This window comes from Thermobia domestica, chromosome 4 (assembly GCF_964235325.1).
Source record: "Thermobia domestica chromosome 4, izTheDome1.hap1.1, whole genome shotgun sequence".
Taxonomy (NCBI): Eukaryota; Metazoa; Arthropoda; class Insecta; order Zygentoma; family Lepismatidae; genus Thermobia; species Thermobia domestica.
In genome coordinates this window covers 221,368,830-221,395,138 of record NC_137457.1, presented here as the reverse complement: position 1 = coordinate 221,395,138, position 26,309 = coordinate 221,368,830, and the positions used below count along the sequence as shown (strand labels likewise).

General features: G+C 29.9%; 1 protein-coding gene across 2 annotated transcripts in view; it reads left to right on the top strand.

Moving 5' to 3' along the window:
- The window catches only part of LOC145683874 (potassium voltage-gated channel subfamily KQT member 1-like), an 802,890-nt gene that overhangs the window by 724,732 nt on the left and 51,849 nt on the right, over window positions 1–26,309 (top strand). Inside the window, exons 9-10 of one of the 2 annotated variants that reach the window (XM_081755499.1) lie at window positions 12,987–13,057; window positions 24,466–24,593. In XM_081755499.1, coding sequence (XP_081611625.1) covers window positions 12,987–13,057; window positions 24,466–24,593 — 199 coding nt within the window. Of the gene's footprint in view, window positions 1–12,986; window positions 13,058–21,651; window positions 21,780–24,465; window positions 24,594–26,309 lie in introns of both variants that reach the window. The other variant, XM_081755500.1, reaches the window with a different exon arrangement.

Below are 26,309 nucleotides of genomic sequence, written 5' to 3'. Positions count from 1 at the left end.
TAAAACTTAATATTTTTCCTTTTAATTGTTGAAGCCCATTTATTTCTTTCATTTCAAAATGTGTACTTTTTCTGTCTTACATACAATACCATTTGAAAACTTTTTTCTGAAGTTATCAACGTAAGTTCTTTGCAGATTTCGTTAACAACTCTATAACTTCATAAGTGCAGCGTGAATGACACATATTGTTTGCTACATTTTCCTTGCTATGACTCTAATTTAGGACGCAGTTTTTTAATAAGTCCTAATTAAACACATTATTTAGGAGAACGATTCATCGGTCGAAAGACAAATATTTACTTCCTGTAAATATTTGAAAATATATTAATGAGACCACCTAACTTAATGATATTAAAATTTCAAAGACCTGATTTACTATTTCAAACTTGATTTCAAAATAAACTTTCTTTTTTTTTTTCAGTATGGTATATAATTGTACTTCGTAATGCTAAATAGAAAGTATATGGCTAAAGAATAGAACATCATGAACAAATTAATTATAGAAGTAACTAATAGGAACACGATTGTGAATGAAACTGCACTACATTACATGTTTTCATGTTCTTAGTTTATAATAACGTAAAAGTTATACGCAATAATAATCAAGAAGAAACAATTGAAGAAAAGCTTGATGAATTTCAGTACTATCTTACGCTGCAGGATGAGTGCGCTCAATTTTGGCGAATTATATCGTGCGCTAGCTTACTTTAAAATAGAAAAAGCAAGAATTGAGTTATATTCAAGAGTAATTTTTAAAGAAAAGCTACTTTTTACTATGAAAAATGTTGATCAATCTTTGCAGTTTGTTATTTGAATTGAAAGCTTAAAGAACTTCAATTTATAAGGAGATAATGAAAAATGTTGTAGCAGATTTTTAGGAAAATATGACTCTCTAGTATGTTCCTAAAATATTAAGTAAAGACGTGAACTGGAGGTATCTTACCGGTATAGATGCTAATTTTATTAGAAATATATTTTGCATGCTTCTTTCAAATTGCTTAAAATTGTATATTTCTTATATTCTGTTGCTACTAGGGTCTAAATAACTACCTAAAATCTACTCCTAATTATCAAAACTCATAATTTTCTATTACTGTTCTACTTGTGCATTTCGGAGCAAAAGTACATTATTACTCTTACATCTGATAGAAACACAAATAAATATACAAGCAATAATATAATTTAAAATTACATTTTTTTAAAAACCAGTCACGGGCTAATATTTATTCGTTTCTGTATTTAAAGTAAAGTAATATTTTCATTTTAAGTTTTACAATAAATTGTTGTCGTTTACTAGTGTTGCAGCTTAATTACCCAAACCATTGCGAATAAAGAAATGTAATAATTTTTTATGCATAAAACATTTTTAACTTAAAAAAAGAAATGATATGTAAAACTACCAAATCGGATAAGTATAATTGGCTAACTTCCCGTACAACTTAAATTAAAAAAAAAAAAAAAAAAAAAAAAAAAAAAAACCAATTACAAGAGAAGCACGTCAATAATGCGGAAGAAGACTTGTAGACGGACTTGAGGGACTCGTTTTTTTTTTATGAAAGATGGTTATTTTCCATTATCTTTTCAATGAAATTACACATCTAACAATTTAAAATATTCGGGAGGACCTATGATAAGTGGCCATCATGGACAAGCAGAAGTGATTGTAAAATTTGAAACAACAAACATTTAATGGAACAAAGATTGAACGAGCAGAATTGATTGATAATAATGTTGATCACAATATTTTAACAGAGAGAGAAGAAAGCGAATTAAATGGTATAAAGGGACTTTTATCTTAAATCATTAAATCAAATTGTAAGCAATATATTCAAAACTTTGCAGCATATATGACAACTCTTTTAATATTCCTGAATTACATATTTTTCTATGAGCTTCTTAGCGTACTGTTGTAGTTGCAACGTTAGTATCAAGCGTCGGAAAATATGGTTACAGCCAGGGGTCATCCACTGAGGGTTCACCGGATTCTGACCCTCAAAAAATCTTAATTTTTACAAATGATTGTGTTTTGTCTGTACCAGGGTGCACTCATGGAAAGTCCATCCGATCTGGACCGCATGCAATCTTAGTAACTTGACAGACGTCTCTGCACTTTCTTAATAAAAAATATACTTAGTTTAACAGAGAAATTATTAATGTGGCTTAAACATTTGATCTTACACTATATCTGCATTCTTCTTAAAAAAACAATCTACATAGTCCTTTATTTTTTGTCTGTGAATATAGGTAAAATAGAGGAAATCGTGCGTTCCAGGGATAAATGTACTAGGGGACATGGCACCCTTTCAACTCTCCTAAATTTCGTACCAATTTTGTCTTCCTATCACTGAATTCAGTTTTCTATACTTCATTTGGACAACATAAAGTAGTTGCACATAAAGAAAAACAAGTAAATTGGAAGGCAATATATGATATTTCTCGTATATCAAAGTTTCTTGCTGCGCATAAGTGGAAGTAACAAGTAAATGCTCCAGCATATTTAAGATACCTATGTATTGCTTCTACATTCCGATGACTTTAATTTATTATGCACTCCTTTCGTTAAATTTACTTTTATTTATAAATAGGACGATCCAACTACCAAGGGATACGAATTTTCATGTACCAAGGGACAATACTTTGCACGTGATGACAGTTATTTAATGTAGCCCTAATAAGCTTATGAATTTGTATTCTTTAAAACCAATGTGCCTAGTTCCATACTCATTGCATGCTATTTCAACAAATAATGTGACAAAACTGCAATATTAATTGTTTTATATAACATTATATTCCTTGTATTTACAAAGTTACTTGACAATGCAAAAATGCCCATTCTATTGAGAATGAGGAAGCAAGCTATGATTTCTGTATGGCTGTCTCTAAGTCCCTTGGTACATGCCCCCCGTAACAGTAGACAACATGACTTGCTCGGTTAAAATTGCTCCGGCTCTTGTTATTGCTGCGATACCCAGGTAACTTTTACAATATGAAACTAAAATATCAGGTTATCAGGAACATACTTTTTTCTTTAGCATAGCATAAATATACTCACTTTTCAAAAGCAAAATATAAAAAGTGTTCCTCGGATGCACAACTTCCGCTATTTGAAATTATTTATAGTTACTCGGGAGCAGAATAACGTCATGTCTGTCGTGCAATTTTGTACCTCTCCTAACTTTCGACACCGTGCACAAAAATTTCTGGATGCGCACCTGGTTACAATTTATACATTAAGAATGTAACCACAAACTTCAGTTCACAAATAATAATAATAATAATAATAATAATAATAATAATAATAATAATAATAATAATAATAATAAAGAAAAGCAACAAACGATATTGAATAATGACTTTTGAATGGATATAATATATATACATGTAGAAGGCAACAATCGCTTGAGTTTAGCAGTTGAAGAATTCGGATTCTTGCTTTTCTTTCTGTTGTTTTTAGTGTAACTTAATTTGCTCTAGAATCTTAACTATTCAAACATTACTATGCTATAAAATAAAAACAATAAGACTGGTTTATCATACATATGTAAACAAGAAAAACTTACTACGTCAATAGTGTTAATTAGTTGAAACAATACAAAAATAATTTACATTAATAAATCTATCAAATAAAAAAACGCATATAGCGCAAGTTGAGAGGTCGCTATACTGTTCAGTATCACATTGGTCCAGGAATTTTATTACGTCCAGGCACCAGACCATTTAAACAAATCGATAGGCCGAAGAGTATAGAGGCTACTAAATATATCGAATGCAGGCATCACTAAAATTGTTTATGCAAAAATTGAAATAAATTAATAACATTACTTCCGTCCAGTAGAAAAATTTTGGGAAGAGCCAGCTTTGCTTCTGGGGGGTCCTGCCTTCCCTGGCCCCCCTCCAGTTCCGCCTATGGACACAATATCTTTTATTTGGAAAAGTTTGAAAAATCAATAGTAAACTCAGACTTTCGACAATGACTGTACATTAAATCTCTAAAAGTTTTGTGACCTAATTTCTAGATAGAATTATATGCATAAATTCCTCATCGCTTTAAAGATTCGTTTATAATTATGTGTGTTACAAGCAAAACATTCTGCTCACAAGTGTGGAAACAGTTTCTAGTCTATTTAGCCTGTATGGACCACGGTGACTCAGTGGTAGAGCGTTCACCTCTGGTGCTTGGGGTCCCGGGTTCGATCCCAGCCCCTGCCAAGTAAACTTAGTGATGGACAAACACCGCGTGCGTGGGTTTCCTCGAGGTTCTCCCGTTTCCTCCCACTTTCTTCATTCCACCATTTCATCCATTACTCATCATCACCGTCTCCTTTAGCCCAACCGGCATAACGGTGGGACGTAAAACTCAAAGATTTCATTTAATTTCTATTTAGCTGTCGTGGCCAGATGAAGCCAATAATCCAGAAAATCAGAAACAGTGTTGCAAGTGCAAATTCTGTTTTGAAAATAAAGAATATGTAAAACAAATTATGGCTAGAGTTGAGGTATAATTTGAGAATTAGAATACTATCTATACAAGAAGTTGCTGCGCTAACCAAATATTTACATGTATCCTTAGAATAGACATAACGGAACTCTTAATTCTTGAAACGCGTCAAAAAGCTAGATCTACGACAGTCTGAGTAAACAATTTTAATATATAAATACATCTTCACTTTTTCTGTAATATTTTACATAGCATATTTCCTAATACATTTTCTGTGTTCGTAGTACATCATAATAATACTGGGAAGGATGAAACACATATCAAGCATATTGAAACAAGAGTTTATTGTCTTATAAATAAATTATAACGCAATGTCAGTGGAAAACATTACCTTTAATGCTAAATATTAATTCATTATTACAATTTTTTCCACCAAATCAAACTTACCAGTATTTTTACGATTTTATCATTGTTACAATATAATAAATTGTGTAATTTATTGAAACAATATTGTTGTAAACCTTATTGTAATGCGTGTTGATTATAAGCTGATATTATGGAATTATTTTCAAATGTTAGTTTCCTTGTCGAAGCTGAGTTTAAGTTTAAAAACATGTGGATAATGTTCACTGAGCAAACATAATTGAGAACGAGAAAATACGAGTATAGGAACGAGAAATCACTATCTGATCTAGGAATAAATGACAGGTAAAAAAAGACTTTTTATTTATCGATATGATGTTTTAAACAGTATAATACTTCCAAATGAAGATTAAATTAGTCACTTTCTAGAAATATATTTAACGACTCTCGTATTATTTCGAAGTCACATCATTAAAGGGTTTCAGTAGTTATTAACACTGCTCAAACTTTCAATTTCACTATCTGTAACTTCACTACAACTATCTAGCTGTTATATTGCTGATGAATGATTATTAAAATAGGTTTTCTTTTTCTTTATTTCACATACGGAGGGAGGAAATGTTCAGGTATTTGACAAATGAAAACAAATCGAAATTTGTAAAAAGCAAAAGTTAATCCTCTTATCTCTTAAAAACGTAAAGAAACATTTCTCACAAGTCAAGGATGAGCTTTTATCTGGTATGCCTTTTAGATTATAAATAAGTATGTATTAGAATGATCCCAGTCAATAAGATAAGACTAATAGAAGAAATAAATGCTTTTCGATTACAATGTATTGCACTTGCAACACTGATAAAGGTAGTTGATTTTGATCCAGAAAATTGAAATTTTCACAAGGAAGAGCGAACAGAGTTAAGCAAAACACATTTTGCAGAATAGCATATATCGAAAAAGTACTAATTTCACTTCATATCAGGATAATAATTGTTTGACTTTAAAAAAAAAAGAAAGAAATATTCCTGTATTTAGTAGAATTTTGCTTCTGATAATGAATTAGTTTTTCAGTAAGTCCTTCTTTACACTGTCTGCGACACTCGTGCACACAACCATCAGTTATAAACTTTCTGCCTTAACTCTTTTCCATTCGATGATAACTTGTAGCTGTATTATGCGCTTCTGGTGTGAAAGATGAGTGACATCCAATAAACATTTTTTTAAACCCCCCATTCCTCGTCTGACGCGATACTCCTCTGGCAACTTAACAGAGATTGCAAAAATAGCACAGTGCAGTAATTCAATGTAATGTGTGAATACAGCTTTACTTCCTGATCATTTTGAAGTTTTTTGTATTTTGTGATTTGTTACGTTAATAATTGAACCATCCCACCGAGTAATGCTATGTGGTACATTTCAGTAAACTCGAGAAAAATGGACTGGACTACAGCATTGTTCCGCTCAGAGACCAGCTTGGCAACATAATAATGCCACCACTTGGGCAATAGCAAAATGAGTCTTTCTCGTACATGTCAGTCATGTACCGTACAGCACTTGAATTCACTGATAACTTAGCACATTCCCAAATGTACAATACAACTTTAATCGGTGGGATATTTCAATTGAAAATTCCATAAAGAAATTGATTATTACTGTAATATATATATATATATATATATATATATATATATATATATATATATTTCTACAGTACTACTATTATACAATTCCAAAACTTTGAAAGTTAATTAACATTAAATTTTATTACTTCTATACACTTTCACTACACCTTGCTTTAAAGCTCTAATAAAATTATTACTATTTTCATTGTAAACAGAAAACTAAGAGCTGAAAATATTCTTCATGTTATAATTTTGACGATTTAACGTTACAGAGGTGAATACACTTTTTCTTTGTTTTCCAGAAGGTACTATGTTAACGTAAAAAGTACTGTAATAAATTTAACATTTACTTCTATCTGTTAGCAATGAATCAAGTTCTAACTTATGTTCTAAGAGATTGACTTATCTAGATTTCTTTTAATCTATGTCTTGAAAATGTTACTTTAACCACCTCAACTTTAACCTATCCATTTTTTAAACTTGAAATTATTGCATTTCAAAGCATAATTTTGAGTCATGTAACGTAATCTCTATGTTCAGAAATTAAGACTGTCGTTCAAGTTCGAATTTTATAGACTTTCCTTAATGAGGTTTTTCTAGTGTTTTCAAATTTGAACAAGTACCTTATATTCTTGGATACCTACATATGCTGTTTGATATCTGTTTCTATACAGAAATCTCATTTATCAGACAAAAATAGACTGAGATCTAATACCAAATGTAGCCACAAATATAAATTACGCAAACGGATGGAGAATAATAAGATAATTAAACTTAAGGAAGAATTTATCTATAATGAAACAACAAATTTTGTAATTGTTATTTTAGTTTAACGTCTCTTTTCAGCATCAAAGCTATATGAGACGTGGATCAACAGCTTAATATGATATATCCCAACTACATGAACTCCTTCCCGGAATCGAACCCGGACTTTCTTCACCAAAAGCACATACGCTAACCATATGAGCCATGAGGAACCCTGTAAATATTATTTTATTTACATATTTCTTCTCATAGGAATACTGAAACTCAGTTTTAGTTGTGCAAATTTATCTCGTAATATGATACAAACATGCGTTAATAAAATAATATAAGCAATTTTTCATTAAGAAACACTGTATAAGCAAAATTAAAGTAGGAAATATTATATACTATTTATCTCGTCGTAGGAAGTACAGAGAAATAACATATATTTGAATAACGAAATGTAGAGTTCAAATATTTTAAAGAAACATGACACAAATCACAGATGATAATACTATAGTAGCAACTGCAGAGAAGCGACTAGTGGCAGACGACCCTTATGGTGACATGTGCTGAAATATTTCTTTATTTTGAGAAACACTCTATTATTCCATTATGACTGGAAAATGTACTTCCAGTCATTTTATGTAATTACTATTTTAATAAGTATTATTTCAGAACTATTAGAAACACATTTCCACAACGAAGAGCATTATAAAGAATTTAGAGTTTAGACAATTTCCGTGTGACAAACTACTGCTAAACAAATTTAGAAATTAATAAACAGAGCAAACTAAAGATTAAGGAAGAAAAGTTCCTATCAAAGGAATGAAGATGATTTTCATATCATAAAACAAAATGGCTGACTTTTTTTTTTTTGTAGCTATATAGTTGCCCTCGCTCTAGAACTATCTAAAGGACACTTCTATTATAATCTTGAATATAATTCAAACTATGTGTTGTTTCTCTAGCTTATTTGTGTTTTCATCCAACCACTATTAACTTTAAAGCTACTCGTTTTCTTTACTGTTAGTCCTGATATTATTGAACATCCGATTAATGCAGAGGAAACATACGTAATTAGACATTCTATACCATCCCTTACTACTTTCGAAATTTATTATACACTCGCAACAATATAAATTGTTCTTCGATTCTAAAAAGATTGAGTACAGTATTTATTAAATCCACTTATCTATTATTACTATTACAAAAATTTTGAGAATAATAGTTAATGTAACTTATAATGTTAAACATGTCTTACATGTCACACAATAACATAAATATATATATATTTTAAAAAAAACTTTACATCATCACAATGTATGTATATGTATGTGTTTGTATTTGTATGTGCTTTATTTGTTTTAAAGCATATATGACCAATCGTGTAACCACTCCTTCGTGCATAGAATATAATTAACGCTCAATGTTATTTTCACATTCAAATGTTATTGATGTTGTTGTTGTCAATGTCGCATGCATAAATGTCTTCTCAAATCGTGTGTAAGCTTCGTGTACCGTGGCATTTAGCAGTGTGTTATATTACAAATGGAAAATATTGTACTGTACGTGCGTTCTCGCAATCGTGTGTTAAAACCGTATGTGAATTTTGTCGGCAACGCGTTGTGCTGTACGGTGCGCTTTACTCAACTTAGATTTTGCATGTATATGGCAGTAGTATATTTACTTCAAACGCTTGCATGATTTGCTTATTTAAAAAGCTTTCTAAAAGAAACTCACAGTTTGCACAATTCGGTTAAAATATATTTTGTTGCAAATTAATTAGACTAAATCAAACAAAAGAACAACTAAAGTATAAATTATGCTGTAAATTTTAAATTACTTCCACATGCTTATTAATAACACTGTTTCTATAATATTAAGGTTGGATGTTTGAAAAATTAGAAGTACGTAAAATAGAATATAAATCACTTTTAAATTATTAGTACCTTATACTAGATTAACAAATGTATTTCGAAAACGTAATGTTACGAGTATTTCAATTTAAAATAAATACTTACTAAAAATAAACTTGATTTAGCGTATACAATCTTAACTGTATAGTTTTCTTATATCGATAGTTTGTATGGAATATAATGCTGCCTGCCAACGTTTTAAATAACACGCATAGCATAGCAGGTACATTATTATAGAATTACATATTTTTTTAGCTACTACTATAGGAATCTTCAAGTGTATTATGAATAGACTTGTGTACGAAATTATAATTACATTTAACAATTATTTATAGAATAAGATGGAAACGGAAATTTAACTTCTGACAGTACTCTTTATGCATCCCAGCTCATTCGTTAGGGACATCTACATTTTAGCATTCAATTTAAAATGTTTTCATGGTAAGTGCGAGAAAGTATTTTGATACATACAACTAATTTATATTCACAAAATCCTGGTAGACTTTGAACAAAGAAATTCTGGATTGAAAACGTATTAGAAATTTAAAAACATTTTCCAGTTCAAATACTATTTACAATTTAGTTCTTCTTACAACATATTCTTTGCCACATACATTTTCTATATTCTATAAATCCCTGAGAGTCAGTTTAATGTGAGTTCTTCAATTCCTTAGTATGATTCTTTCGTTAAGTTTGTAATTGAATTGAAGACTATTTTGAAGCGAAATTTTAATATTGAATTAATCTTGTTGAATCAATGTTTCTTAAAAATATTATGAGTATTAAATCATATTCTGCAACTTTGTTAGCCATCTTAATATTCCACATGCTTCTAGTATCAGGGAAACTTCTGGAACAATAAAAATAAACGACTGATTATTACCATTAGGAAAGTCGTTACTAACGAAACGTAAAATTTCTGCTCATATCTAATTTTATGTACAGCTTTCGAACATAATATTATGGTTATTGTTTTACAAGTTCTTACACTTGATGATGCCTAAGTTCTAGATGAAGTATTGTGTTTTTCAATAACAAAAATGTCTATCTATTGTGTTTGACTGTTTCAATATGATACGTATGACAACAACTACTTTGCAAGTTCTCTTTTGATTTTGTAAGAGTATTTTAATATAATATCCGTAAGCTAGAAAGAAATGCTGAGACTTACAAATGATCTATGATACATGCGGAAACAGGAAAACCAATGCTCCCTGAAGTAACAACACTAAGAGTGTTTCTGGAAATGAACAACTAAAAATTTAGATGAAACATGAATTGGATATACCAATTTAAATAGAAAATATTTTCCGATAATATGTAATCATTATATATACGTTTCCTCTTAAAACATATATGCAATATTTCCAAATAATAAAAATAAACTTAAAGAAAACTTTTGACTTCTAAGAACTTAATGCTACGAGATATCATACGATTTAAAATTATAATTTTTCATTCAAAAATAATTAAATTTTAAGGTGATAGGAAAATTTATTTAATGAAATGTTCGAAAGTAATTCATAATATTTTCATTGGATTGAAACTTGTGTTCTGCTATAGGCAGAAAAATTTTCAAATTAAAGTCGGATTTATAGATTTTAAGAATTACTGAATATTAATAGGGGTGCCATATTGCAATTTTAGATATATCAATTTATCAGGATTCAAAAAAATTTTAAACATTAGAGATATACATATATTTCCTACAAGAAAAATTGTTATTTTACGTTCTTATATACGAAAAGAAATCACGCAGCATGTCCACTATGCTTACAGATACTACTTCTCTTATAAATCATAATTTTCGAGTCCTGAATTATTCTAATATTTCGAAGTATCTTACTTTTTTCTTTTACCAAATATCGTATATTGTTATATAACCTAAATATAGTTTACTTCTCTAAATTATTAGAACGAACAATTTCAAAATTGTACATTTAACTATATCAAAAAGTTGATTTGTAGCTGTTATTTGAGAAATTAGAAAAAATTTCAATATATATCTAATTATTCAGAAGTAACTTTTTTATTTGAGCTTTGCCATAATTACATCTTACTGTGAGTTTCTTTTGCTCCTTTTGTATTTCTTCTTTTGAATGTTTGTCATTTCTAAAGAAAACAGCAAAGCTATAGATTTTCGTGATAGCTTTCAAAGGACATTATATGTAGTATAATGAATGTTTGTTTTCTTAACTACTTAAACTGAATTTCATTTGAAGAAGTCGAAAGGTAAGATGAAACTTTCTTTTTGTCTTTTTTATTGTTATGTAGAGTGATGCAACATTTAATGTCTATTTGATATTATTCTTAAACACAACTGATAAAGACATATTTTAAGATAGCCTGGAAATTTAATGCACGAGTGTTTATTAAATTAGGTTACTTCTTAAATTGTAATACATAACAACAACAGAATTACTTGTAGCTAAATGATTAGTGTTCTTTTCTTTGTTACATAAAAGCTAAATTTAGTTTGGGCTGATGTTTTTCGCATTTGTTGTTACGCTGAACGTTCACGTTTAATATTACGTCTAAAACAGAACATTAAACTTTAATTATTAATTTAACAAATATTTAAGAACGCTAGAACAGAGTGGCAAATATCCTAAGGTTTTCGTACTGACCATACCTATTTTCTCTGATTTGAAATATATACAAACATTAACAATAACATTATTTTGTTTTTATATACTTATGTGTAACTTTAAATTTCAATATTTTAAATATAGAAAACCGTGATATCAGTCAATCACGTAAACTTTCACAAGTGTAGTTATAATGAAATATATTTGTAAAACAATATTAATTGTCTCAGTATTTGGTTTCTCAAAAATAACAACTCAATTGATAAGACGAACTTCAAACATCATTTCATTAGATATTTGACCAAATATCCGTACAGGTAGTAATTCTTGATGAACAAATGTCATTTTAAAATTTACTTGTCATAAAATAAATAATTATAAAGCAAGCATTATGGATTACTATATAAATAGCAATAATTATTATATAAATTTTTACAAGTAAACATAAAAATTTAGATAAATCTGAATTAAGTCAAGATAGTAAAGTTTCTATAAATGACAGTTATAAGCATTAGGTACTAAGATTATTTACATTTTATGTGGTTACCTTGAATAAAAATATATTGTCTGTAACTGTTACTTCCATTACAAAACGAAGAGCTTTACTATTCTTTAATAATTTATAATTTCCACTACTTAAAAAGTGAGTACAAGAAGTTAAACAAAGGAGTTACGTTTATGATGTATGTACACATTATATAACAACTGTATTTGAAAAAAATATCTAAATAAGACTCAGTTATTTTGTTTCCCTTATTTTTCACTTTTGAAGATTGGGTGGTTTAATCAAGTATTTTTTCATAAATAAATATTTTACATTTTTCATTTACAGTTTAAACATCTTTTTTGTAATCAGAACTTCAATTAATCTTTTCCAGTTTATATGAAATCGTATTATTTTTTTACCATTCTTTCAAATCTTGATTTACTGAAAACATATCCGCGTGTTAATTCTGTTACACAGCTTGTAATTTTATCTTCTTGACTTAAGTTTTAAAAGTTAACATTTTGAAAGCATCTTGAATATTGCTAAATATTAACAGGTGCCCCAATAAACCTGGAAAGGCTATTTGGCCAGTAAAAAATAATAGTTTCAAACAACTTTATTTGACATTACATGTTGCTACTCTACATATTTAGAGGCTTTTATATTACTCAAGAGTTACTGATCAAAGAAAATTTTTCAAAACAACATTATTTATAAAATAATTAATCTGACTTTTAAATTTTCCAATAAATGATAAACACAAAATTAATATACTAACAAAGTATGTATATTTCCACTGAAACAATCCTCATTACATTTTGTGCATTTCAGACGAGGACGAAGAACCTCGATATATACAACTAACTAACCAGCATAAAGGCGCTATTCGAGCAATTAGAAAGGTAACAAAAACTGTTTGATGGGTATTCTGTAATGTTGTTTGTAGTGAATACTAAATGTTCTTCGTTGTTTTCGATGTGTATTTGATTAAACTTTTTGCCCTAGGATTATTTAACAGTATTCTGCTTCTTCGCTGTAACAAGTAGAAATAAGGAAGTAGAATTTATTTTATTACTCTATCTAGAAATAAAATTTTAAATGCAGTAAATTACATGCACGTATTCATATTCTCCACAGCATTTCATATGCTTCACATTTCTTGTCTTACAGCTTCAGTAAGTTTACTTTTCTGTATATTACATTTTTGCCTATCAACGTTCTATAATTCAAATTAATTTCTGTAGTAATTTTAATACAAATTACTTAGTAACATATTTTTTAAAAAAATGTTGTAAATACATTTTGTTAGTAATTTTCGTGTATTAACATCAGAAACATTCAAAAAAATTGACGTCCGGTCGTTTAGAGGGGCTGATTGTGACACTCATCACTACCTGGTATAAGCGATAATACGGGAGAGATTATCGTTCAATAAAGGTAATATTCAATGTCCGAAAACGGAGAGATTTAATTTAAAGAAATTAGAAGAGAGCCATGTAAGAAAGGAATACCAGATTGAAGTTTCGAATAGATTCTCGGTTTTAGAAGACTCGGAATGCACTAGTGTTGAGGATACTTGGATTGAAATTAGAGATAGCATTAAAAGTTCAGCAATAGAAAAATTGGGACACGCGGAAATATGTAGGAACAAACCATGGTTCGACCAAGAATGCATTAAACTAGCAGAGAAGAGAAAACAGGCAAAATTACGGTGGCTACAAAATCCGAATGAAATAATACACAAAATTTCGCAGATATCAGGCGGGAAACTTCCAAAACTTTTAGAACAAAGAAACGCGATTTTTTGAAAGCTAAAATTAAGGAACTTGAAGATAATAGTAAAAATAAAAATATTCGGGACATGTATAAGGGGATAAGCGAATTTAAGAAAGGCTATCAACCTCGTGCTTATATATTAAAGAAAGATGACGGAACAGTTCTCACTGATACGGATAGCCTCTTAAACAGATGGAAAGATTTCTTTGACGATTTGCTGAACACGCAGCCAAAAACTAATGCGCGTGGATTAAAGGAGATACACACCGCAGAACCGTATATTCCAGAACCCAATCGAATAGAAGTAGAAACCGCTATAAAGAAATTAAAGAAACACAAATCTCCGGGTGTGGATGAAATTCCGGCTGAGTTAATTTTAGCTGGAGGCGAAAAATTGTGGAACAAGATACACAAACTCATTCTCCTTATCTGGAACAAGGAAGAATTGCCACAAGAGTGGAAAGAATCAATCATTGTTCCAATTCACAAGATAGGCGACAAAACTGACTGTAATAATTATCGAGGCATTTCTCTTCTGTCAACATCCTATAAAATCCTTTCAAATATTCTATTAGCAAGACTGACCCCATACGCAGATGAAATTATTGGACATTATCAGTGCGGATTTAGACGAAATCGATCAACTATCGACCAAATATTTACCATTCGCCAAATACTCGAAAAAAAGTGGGAATACAATATCCCGGTACATCAACTATTTATTGATTTTAGAAAGGCTTACGACTCGGTTAGGAGAGAAACATTGTACAACGTTCTTACAGAACTTGGAATACCGAGAAAGCTAATTGGATTAATTAAGATATGCTTAAGTGAATCCCAAAGTAAAGTCCGGGTAGGAAAATTTTTGTCCACGAGCTTTCACGTCCAAAATGGCCTGAAACAAGGAGATGCGTTGTCGCCATTATTATTTAACTTTGTGCTGGAATACGCTATAAGGAAAATCAAAGATAGCAACCAGGGCCTACAGTTGAACGGTATTCACCAGGTTATGGCATATGCTGATGATGTAAATTTAATAGGGGATGATAGGAGAACAGTAGAAATAAATGCAGAGATCTTATTAAATGCTTGCAGGGACATGGGTTTAGAAGTAAATACAGAGAAAACTAAATACATGGAAGTGTGTCGGGACCGTAATACGGCAAATTGTGGAGGCGTTAAAATATTAAATAATACTTTTGATAAAGTGGATACTTTCAAATATTTAGGATCAATATTAACAGACGAAAATCATATTCACGAAGAAATTAAATGTCGACTAAAAGCAGGGAATTCGTGTTACTATTCGGTTCAAAATCTCTTGTTGTCGCGAATTCTGTCGAAGAATTTGAAGCTTAAAATATATAAAACGATAATCATGCCTTTTGTTCTGTATGGTTGCGAAACATGGTCACTTACTCTGAGGGAAGAACATAGACTGAAAGTATTTGAGAACAGGATCCTGAGAAGAATATTCGGACCCAAGAGGAACGAGAATGGGGAATGGCGGAAACTTCATAACGAGGAACTACATAGTTTATACGGTTTACCCAACATTGTTAGGGTCGTCAAGTCTAGGGGGCTTAGGTGGGCGGGTCATGTAGCTAGAATGGATGAAAGTAGAAACGCTTTCAAAGTCTTGACTGGAAGACCCATAGGAAAACGACCATTAGGAAGACCTAGGCGGAGATGGGAGGACAATATTAAGATGGATCTCGCAGAGATAGGAATACAAAGTAGAAACTGGATGCAATTAGCTAAGGATAGAAGTAAGTGGAGAGCTTTTGTGAACGCGGCACTGAACCTGCGGGTTCCATAGGCCATAGAGTTAGTTAGTTAGTAGCTTATAATTACTGATATGAAACCACATGATCTAAAGTTACAGAATCAAAAGTTTATATGAAAATTTTATATTAATTTGATGAAAGAAAATATTAATCAATATAATTATTTGCTATATTGATCTTCTTCTTCTTGAGTGAATTCTACTAATCATAAATATTACATATTTTAGTATACAAAACAAGGTTCTGTATCTTTTCGTTAATAAATATTTAATATTTTATTTAATATTTATTATTCAGGTTGAGCAAATTAATTTACTGCATTTATGACACAGAGTAACATTAATGAATTACAGAGTTTCTCATAATACGTAAGTAAACTAGATCATTAGAGAGTAGATAATTGGAGGCTCGCTGTAGAAAACAATGTATATTTCACTTAAATTAATTTTTTAGATATGTTTAGATCTTCATACTTTGTTATATCCTACGTTGTATTTCTAAGCAATAGTATTTTCTGTTTTGTGACACTTGGGCACAATTTACTATCTTTTGTCTCTACTCTTACAGTAACTATTGTTTTTGGCACTTACATTGTTTACTACAGCGAATCTTCAAAAATTAATAAGTTTGATTAAGTTCTAAATTTGAATAATATGTATTAGGGTTTTAAATAAATTTACACATATATGTTTTCACTGTATACCTAAAAAAGTCAATCCATATGAAGTGATCCAATAAAAATATTTTTTGTTGCTTGACCATTTTTAATTTTTTAAAGTTTCTTAATGTAATATTACCATATTCATTAGCAGTAGAAAACTGCTTTTTAAAAACCATAATACCAGCCCGTTTGTGAGTGGCGTCCATTTTTATTGAGAAACTCATGCCAATTAATGTCTTTTCAAAGGTTTGAGTAAACTTTTGTCTTAGGACTGGATTATTCAAAAACATTGCAATTAACACCATTTTCCTCAGCACGTTCTGTTCTTTAATTTTATCTTTGAACATGAAAATCCTAAGTAAACCTTAATAGATGAAAATTACTTCTTAAGTTTAGTATCGAAATTTAAGAAAATGCAGTTTTTAGAGCTGAAGTTTGTGAGGAAGGAGTGAAACGTCGAAGTTGATTTATTTAATTATGAGTACATATGGTGTTATATGCACTACAGCTAAAGTAACAACACTGATACGTGCTTCCTAGGTTTTTTATAATTTTTAAAATTTTGAAATTTTGTATTTTTTGCAAAATTTGAATCATAATATATGTGGTGGAATAAAAGAAACTTTTAGCAGAATATACATCTTGTATATATGAGAAACTACAGTAAAACTTTCAAATGTGTTGCTTGACTGTGAACAAAGTTGTGCATTTTCAAATATTGGACATTTAGCTTGAATTTGTGCCTTAACCAAATTAAATACAAGACTTTAACTTGCACAGTAGACATAGTTTTACTACAACATCTATTTATATATATGAAACAGAAATCCTATTGAAATAGAAACAAATTCATTACTGATTGGTAAGAAGATAAATAATAATAATAAATATTAATTTATTCATCTTAGTTACAAAATTTCAAACCAAGTTACGTTTCATATTTACACTAATCTGAATGAATGTTAAGATGCTTATTTCTTCAGATATGTTCAATGGCAGGTATATGATTTGCCTTTTGCTATTTAAGTTCAAGAGATGATATTTTTCGTGCAATATTTTTTATATGAACCCGCGATCACCAGTAGACTTCTTAAATGACATTCTAGGTGTTACAGGATGGTAAAATCGTACACACATGTCCTTGTTCTCTAAACTGAGTTGTTCAACCTCTGCCAATCATTATTGTTCATCATAGACACATACAACTGCGTTACTTGTTTGTAAAGTGAAAGACAATTTGAGAAACAGAATGGTCTTTGTAAATGTTCGTTTTAGATGTTACATAGCACCAAATTACGTTTTCTGAAATGCCAAGAAATTTATAACATTTTATAGTTTCTTTGAGTTGCATTCAAGTTTTGAATTTGTTGTCAAGTGCTTCGATTTGAATAACAATTTCTTGTATGTTGAGAAACTAGGTAATATCTTTAATGTTTTATTTGCAGAAATCGAACATTTTCTCTGCTGAGAATGGTATCTCCTTTTGTTCTTTACAAGCCGGCTTTACTTACTTTACGTCTTGTTTTGCTGCCTACTCCATAGCTGATTCTTGCCATAACAAGAGGAGAAAAAATGCCACACATCATCTAATCCAAATTCTGTCTTTAGATTGCAAAAGTTTTAATTTTTTTCTACTTTTATATTGGCTACCACTTCCATCCGGAAAGTAAATAATAAGCTTGCAGAGACATGGTCCTTTACTTGTTGTACTTTTCCAAATTCAATTACAATAATCAGTTTTATTTTTTCCAGTGTTTCGTGTTTAATTTCTTACTTTTAATACTTTGTTTCATTTTTATTCGTGATTGGTTATCAATATTATTTCATTTTCAAAATTAATTTCTTTTATTTAAATGCTCTAAGCTTATACTAAGATGTAAGTCATTCAATATTAAAATAGAAATAACAAATTAAAACAATGTGTTCTATGATTTAAGTTGGTAAGTATTTAGTTCAGAAACAAATGGTTGGGAGTGGAGTAAATATGTGTTTTTCGTGAAATTTTTCAAAATTCATAACTTAGTTTACAGTCAAACCCCAAAGTTGAACTTTTTACCATAGTTTTCTCAACGTAGAGTATATTCTTTAAAAAATAGCTTTTTATTCCATAGTCCACTTGAGGTATCATACTTCAAATTTTACAAAAATTACAGTTTCAAATTTTTAAAAACATAAAAATTATAGGAAGCATGTATCAGTGTTGTTAATTTAGCTATAATCAGTATAGTACTATATGTAATTATAATAAAAATTCAACTTTGATATTTCACTATTTCATTATGAACTTCAACTCTATAAAGTTGAATTTGCTAACTTTCGATATTAAACTTAGGGAGTCATTTTTACGTATCAGGGTTCAATTAAGGTTTTTCGTGTTAAAAGGCAGAACGTACTGAAGAAAATGATGTCTATTGCATTTTGGAATAATTCAGTTTTAACACACACACACACACACAAACACACACACACACACAAACACACACACACACACACACACACTCTTTACTCAACAAAAATGGCCACCACTCACAAACAAGCTGGGATTAAACTTTTCAAAAAACAGTTTTGTGCTGCCAATGGATAGGGTAAATAGTATATAAAATAAGTTTAAAATGTTCAAGCAACCCTCAGTGGATTACTTTATATGAACCGACCCAATACAATTTATTCAGGAAGATAACACGGAATAATTTATTATTACATTGTGATATCATGAATTACAATTTTAACTGATGGTTTTCACGAAAATAATGAACACAACTCTAATTTTTCCATTATTTTAATGCATCTACATAATTCAGAAAATAATTTTATTAGCATATATTCTAAATTTTTCATATTGTATTAGTTATTCAATAATATGTCTGAAAATAAGGAAACAAGTTATTTAATTAATGTGCTTTTGTGTGTAAATAAATACTTGAATAAGTTAAAGAAAGTGTTTTGACTTTATATACGAAAACGTCCAAGTTCAATCCCAGTACCAAAGACTCGATTTCTTTCAACTGTCTCTTGTCAGTCCATTACGGCATGTTAAGGTGTCGTCATTTCATGTACACTTAGACATTAAACAATGGCCGTTAGGTAACATTTGAGTTCGAAGTTTTATACAGTGTAGACCACATTGGACTGAAACCCTTCCTGTTTCATTATGATTATGCGTCACTCTCAGTTAATATTGTATTTGTTTTGTGTTGTTCTGATGTTAAACTTCTCATGAACAAGTTAATTACACTTGTAGCATTTCTGTTCAATCACATTATTATATTCATATCTAGTTTTTTTTTTTTTTTTTTTTTTTTTTGACAAATATTGTAACTTGGTGGCTAGTTGTTCGTTCGTTGTTCGTTGTTCTTTCGTCGTATTTGTTAGTTGTTCGTTCAATCATCAGGAAACAAAGGTATAAACATACTAAATGTTCTTTTGTGAATAAGATAAGAATAATGTCGATTGATCAATGTCTTTTTTTCTTTCGTTCTTTAATGAATAGAGAACTCATTCACTTTGCATCATTTAAAATTATTTTCCAACTTGTCAGTTTGTTTGGATAAAAGAAGATATGGATTGTATATACCTACTTTTGCTGGAGACTACATGTATTGTGCAACAACATTTTATTCTTTCAACTATGTATGGCAACCATACATATAAGTAAAGATTTCAAAACCCTGAATTTTGATCTTCCCTGATTTTTCCATGTAACTTTCGAAATAGCAAAGATATATGTATTGTAAGAAAACAAAAGTTATATATTTCAATTTTCAAAATTTTCTGTTATAAATGTATTTATAATATGAATCTAGATATAGCTTCTTTACTTAAATAAGTGTAATATACCTAGCGGAAAATCAATAGTTTAAAGACATTCTTTATTTACTCAAATTGCATTCAATGATCACAAATCATGTAAATATACATATTTAAAAGCATGAGATAATAATAGCTGTCGCTTTGCCAATATATCGTGCACCCATGTTTATGTGAATGCAAATTATTCTTTGATGAAAACTATTGACACTTTCGATCGATACTATTAGAATCATATTCTTGATGAATCATACATTCCTTCAAGATTTGTTACTAGACCAGAAAAATTATCATAATTTGAATCATTAATTAAATCGAGATAAATAATCTACTAAGATCAAGAATCGATGCAGATCTGCTTCGTTAATCTAAGTAACCTTCTGACACTATACTGTTAGAAAAATGCAGCATCATATTGTTGGATAAATAGAAACTCGGTCAGTGGTATGCGTTCTCAAACTCCTAATTTCCAATGATCTATTTTGATAAATTTGAAGACGTAAACGATATACCACACTTCACTGTCGCTCTTACAATGACTCATTGTTGTATTGGATGTTCATCCATATAATTAATTGATCTGGAAATGGATTAACAATAAAGTATCAATGATTCATATCCAGATTGTGCAGTATTTCAACAATATGTCTATTAAGTATTTCAAAAGTTTACATTTCAATCAATTTCAGAGTTCTGCATTATAATCAGTTTCAAAATGTATAAACTGCACAAAATGTTATTGCTATTTATACCTATAAAATGTATACCTACTGTCTTAAGGTCATAGCATATGTGTTCATTTGTGATATACCTATCAAACCAGAGTTGACTAAAAATTCAGATGACTCAAATTTGGTTTCCGTAAGAGCAATAGGATCTAATCAAATGCTAAATTTTCGGTTAGCTTCTGAAAAGGAAAAAATTAACTCAATCAATCAGCAAACTAAATCTATTCACGTTAAGTGTGTTGCATTTTGGATCTCTGGATATGATGATTCTTCAATTCTGACATTCTTGCTCCAATTAGATCGATCAATGTTAAAAGATGTATAGTTTCATTGTATTTACATCGCGCACACCGTTTCTTAAGAACGTACGATTCATTTTTTTTTTATTTTTCGTGAGTATGTATTTCAGTTTAAAATAATAATTTTAACGTAAGTTATGGTATGATGAAAGTAGAAAATAAGCATTACGAACATTGTGTATTCTTATTGAACGATATCAGTAAAATTATTTCCTACTAACTATTACAAATTTCTATTATATAGCGTTTGCATCCTGATCAAAATTAATTTTAGGTATTTTGTGAATTATCCTCTGGCATGAAATAGATGTTATGTGAAGTATATGTTACCCTAGCTAAATGATTGATGAAACACCACGAATCATGTGAGGTACAGGAGGTCGTCGTGAGATATTTTTTTCAACTTATCCTTATTAACTTTTTTTTCTGTTTCTGTAGCTCAAGTATTTAGTAGCTCGACGTAAATTTAAAGAGGCCTTGAAGCCATATGATGTGAAAGATGTCATCGAACAATATTCAGCTGGCCACGTTGATCTTCTTAGTCGTGTAAAAAGTTTACAGTCGAGGTACTGCACCAACTTTTCACTTTATTCATCTAGAATCCCTGTGTTAACGTCGACACTTATTAACCAGAATTGTTCAAAAGTAAATGCATGTTGAAACATCTCTGCAACATAAATTCTTATATTATTAGATATTTTTTGGTTATAAATAGTTAAAATTTTGCCCCGTATAACATGGACCTAATATTTGAACACATATTGACAGATTTGTTTAATGTTTTGACCAAAAATGTAACAATATGATATAAATAATCATAAAGGAATTATTTCAACATAAAATTGTAACGAATGTGTTTTCTAGCAAGTGATATTGAAGATAAAAAGGAAATATTTACATTCTTGCTACAATTAGATATCCTCTTTTAAGAAAGTGCAAGTCAATATTTTGCATTTTTCGTGAGTGTGTATTTCATTTTAAAATAATAATTTCGACGTAAATTATAGTGTGATGAAGGTAGAAAATAAGCATTACGAACATGGTTTATCCTTCTTGAACGATATCAGTAAAATTACTTCTTATTAACTATACCAAATTTCTATTATTCAATGTTTGCATCCTGAACAAAATTAATTTTCGGTATTTTCTGAATTATCATGCGAAGTATGTGTTACCCTAGCTAAATTCTTTAAAAGAAAGATTCGAATAATATTTATTTATTTAATCGAAAAAAATATTCTTGGACAAATTAAAGTACTTATATTTGTTTTGAATTATTTTGTAAAACAACGTTTTTAGGTGATGCATGGTGACAATCATTTAATTAATACTTGGATCTGTCGTACCATAATTTTATCACATTTTAGAGCATATAATATAGTTTTATTAAGCGAGATGTTAAATCCAAGTAAAAAGCAACATATCATCTTGTATGCAATAAATAAATATTTTGTACATCATGAAAGTTAATAATAAAACTAGCTTAAATATATTTGTGAAATTAATACAAAAAATATTTTTCAATTATCTTTTAAAGTTTAATTGTTCAACTTTATTATCTTCCTTTAAGCGTTTTCCATAAACGTGTATTTATCATAAACACTCTCTAAATGTAATATATTTTAAATAACTGTTTCAAACTTCACTCGACGAAACATCAGATATGAAATATCAGTTATAGAATATCTGGTTGTTCGCATTTCACGTTCAACTGTATATTTACGACTCATATAACTTCAGTGCTGGAAAGCAAATCTAAATTTCAGAGTAAAATCAAATCTTGAGATTGCAATAATTCTTAAAAATAGAGGCAGCAAACAATGATATAGCAGACATAATTGTCAAGTAATGTATTATTGTCATATTAATCTAATAAATAAATACCTTGAAGAAATACAAATTATTCATTATTCGTATATATTTCTAGAAAATAGGAAGATAAATATATTCGATTATTGTTGGCAATGTATTTATATTTTACGTAAAGTGAAGTAATATGCCACGCTGCAGTGAAGCACTTTTCAATTCAGATAATTTAACGGAAAATATTAATATTTTAAGTTTTTAAACTCTGAGCTCTGAAAATAAATAGTACATGTAGATAAGTAGTTAAAATTATGCTGTAGCAGTTATAGTTTAAATAATCACTTCTGGTTTGTTAACTTACACAATTCTTACATTCATAATATGAAAGGATCACTTTGTTTGGGATGTTAAAGAACTATCGTTAGATTAAGTTTAAAAATAACAAATATGATTTGTAGCTACGATTAAAAACGACGAATAACGATAGTGAAATTTCCTTGGTTTTCCTCCTAGAGAGCATGTCTAATCTAGCAGCTAGAGAGCATGTCTTTGTTGCACAAATTTCCGGACTTGCTTCCCCTGGGAGAGCATCGAATGCAATACAGTGGTTCAGATCGCACTTTAAGTTGTAGTTCTTGTCTTAAATAACCATTCTCTAACAAAGAGCAAAAGTACAAAGCAATCGATCAAAAAATTTTCTTGGTTTGGTATCAGAAACACTTCCGAATTAACTCTTTAATTGCAAAATTAGATCCTTTAGTTGTAGAATAAGAACAAATTGTAATTGTTTCTATTTTTCGCCTAATTTATTCAAAATTCTGTAGCCTAACTATCCTAGATGAAATGATCCATTGATATCATTAACAGAAAAAATTGTTATAATACTGGAAGAGAAGTTGAAACATTTCTCAGTACATATGTCCATAAAACGAATCATGCTTCCTGCAATGAAATTATACATTCGATTCAACTCAATATCTAAATGCAGGACATCACGTTACTTTATCCTAAAAATTCTTAAACTGATAGTATTAAAGAAGATATTAGTTGCAGAGACGTTTTAACAACAATCAGCTGTGGTACTTTGCATTCTCCTTCCTACAGTTCAGTCAGCGTAAGTTTTAGTTTGTCACACTTTTATGTCCAACATTTTTCTCTTCTCTCAGGATGCTTTTAACACACATGCGCACACAATGAAGCGTCCAGTGGATCTGCAGTCTATCGCACTGAGTAGCGTATGTGTGTGTGCAAATTGGTATATAATGTAGATAACTGTTTTATTAGTACTTTATGTGTATGTGTTGTTGTGTGGTGATTTGGTTTTGGCAATGTTTAATACATTACGTATGTGTATTGAATGTGTTTGAGCTTGCTTTCGTTTCCTTTAGTTTTACTAGTTACTTTTGTTATTTTTTGTAAGTTTTCCTATGTCTCCCTTTCTCGTAGCTGAAGTATTTTGTCGCTAGAAGAAAGTTTAGGGAAGCTCTTAAACCTTATGATGTAAAGGATGTCATTGAGCAATATTCCTCTGGCCATGCGGATCTATTAAACAGAGTGAAAAATCTTCAATTCAGGTACGTGTTATAGTTGATGACAAAACATTAAGCTTATTCCTTGGGCATCGCAATGAAGTTGGTCGTAACAGTGAGCGTTATGACCTGAACAACGTACAGCAAGAAGTGAAACTTATATTACTGTTGTTCTTTTGGAATTAATAGCCATTTATCCATATTAACTGTCTAAGATAAATACTGTTTTGTTCATAAGATTTAATATTTACATTTAATTCTAATATACAAAAACACAACTTATTGCTAAATAGGTAAAGAGTTTATAAAATCATCATATACTTCTTGCTAAATAAATCTTAATTTACAACTCACCTAAAATTTTCTCATATTCCAATTTCTCAAAGATAATTCTAAATTTCTACAATAAATTGTAACTAGAGTACTTTCACTTCAGCATCAGAGCTAAAGAGAAGTATGGTCATATAGAGCCGCAAGTATTAAAAACCAGAGACTAAAGAATCATGTGTAAATCTCCCATTTCTATTCGAAGTCCAAACTAGTAATTACATTGACAATTTGTAGAAAGGTAACACATATTAATAAGCTTCATATTTTATTTCCAATGAATAGCGGTTAAATGATTGGCATTCCAACCTTTGCTGCAAGATTCCAAACTTAGATTCCCAGTGCGCTTATATACGACTCGGATTAAGCACTCGTCTGTAAATCTACGTTTCCAACTTGTTGATGAAAAGAACGTTAAGCTCTAAGAAACACACAAAAACCAGTTTTCCCAAATCGACTTCTATTTTATTCAATGAATCTCTTAATTTCATTCCAGTGTATGTAAATGAAAGTAAATAGATTTTAAATATGCAATAATCGCAACTGACATGTAGTGCTTTTCTGTGCGAGAAATTTTATCAAATTGGATGAGAAATGTTGTCAAAATGTTTACCGGCAAGGTATCCTTTAATTCATTTTCTGTATTGATGGCATAGACTTACCAAAGTGTAATTTTTTGTGATTTCAGCTAGATTTTATGTTTCTTAATGTGTGAATTCGAAGATGTTTTCAGATATCTTTCACTTACATCTTTGTACGATATAGTGAAATCGATATTCTTTGTAAAACAAAGGAAGTATGTTTTTTATTCGTCTCTATTACGGAATCTCTTCTCCGTAAAACTTCGTATGTTGCTCTTCCTTTTGTGAGATGAAACCGGGTTTTCCAGATGGAATGACCAGCAAGAGTTACGAATTATATAACATTACAATAACATCATTGATATCTTCTTTCTGTTACCCTAGTATCTTGATGAAAATATTCACATTGCTCCTGACTGACCAGTCCTAGATTTTTAGATAAAAAGTCCAAATATGATTTAAGAAAGTGAAGTTTCAAGTTCGTCAAGAATCCTATTTTAAACCACTTCGTGAAATGTTAATGTAGACAGCATCATTCTTAATCCCAAAAATTTTACGTACAACGTTTTTCAATGTACTCCATGCCTCCTTTCCACCATATATTATTCTAGCAACTGTTATCCAAGCATCAATTTCCTAATGTCAGATCCAACAAAAACACCTACTTTTTGTTTGACCCTGACAAATGAGGAAAAGTTTCACGCAAATATTTTAATATGCTCCAGTTTTGGACCATGCTTTCAAAAATCATTTTATAATGACTAGTTTTACGTGGAATGAGATGAAGTAGTACTTTTCCACGATCGACAAGATTCATTCCCAAGATAATTTATTTGGTTTAGTGACTCAGATT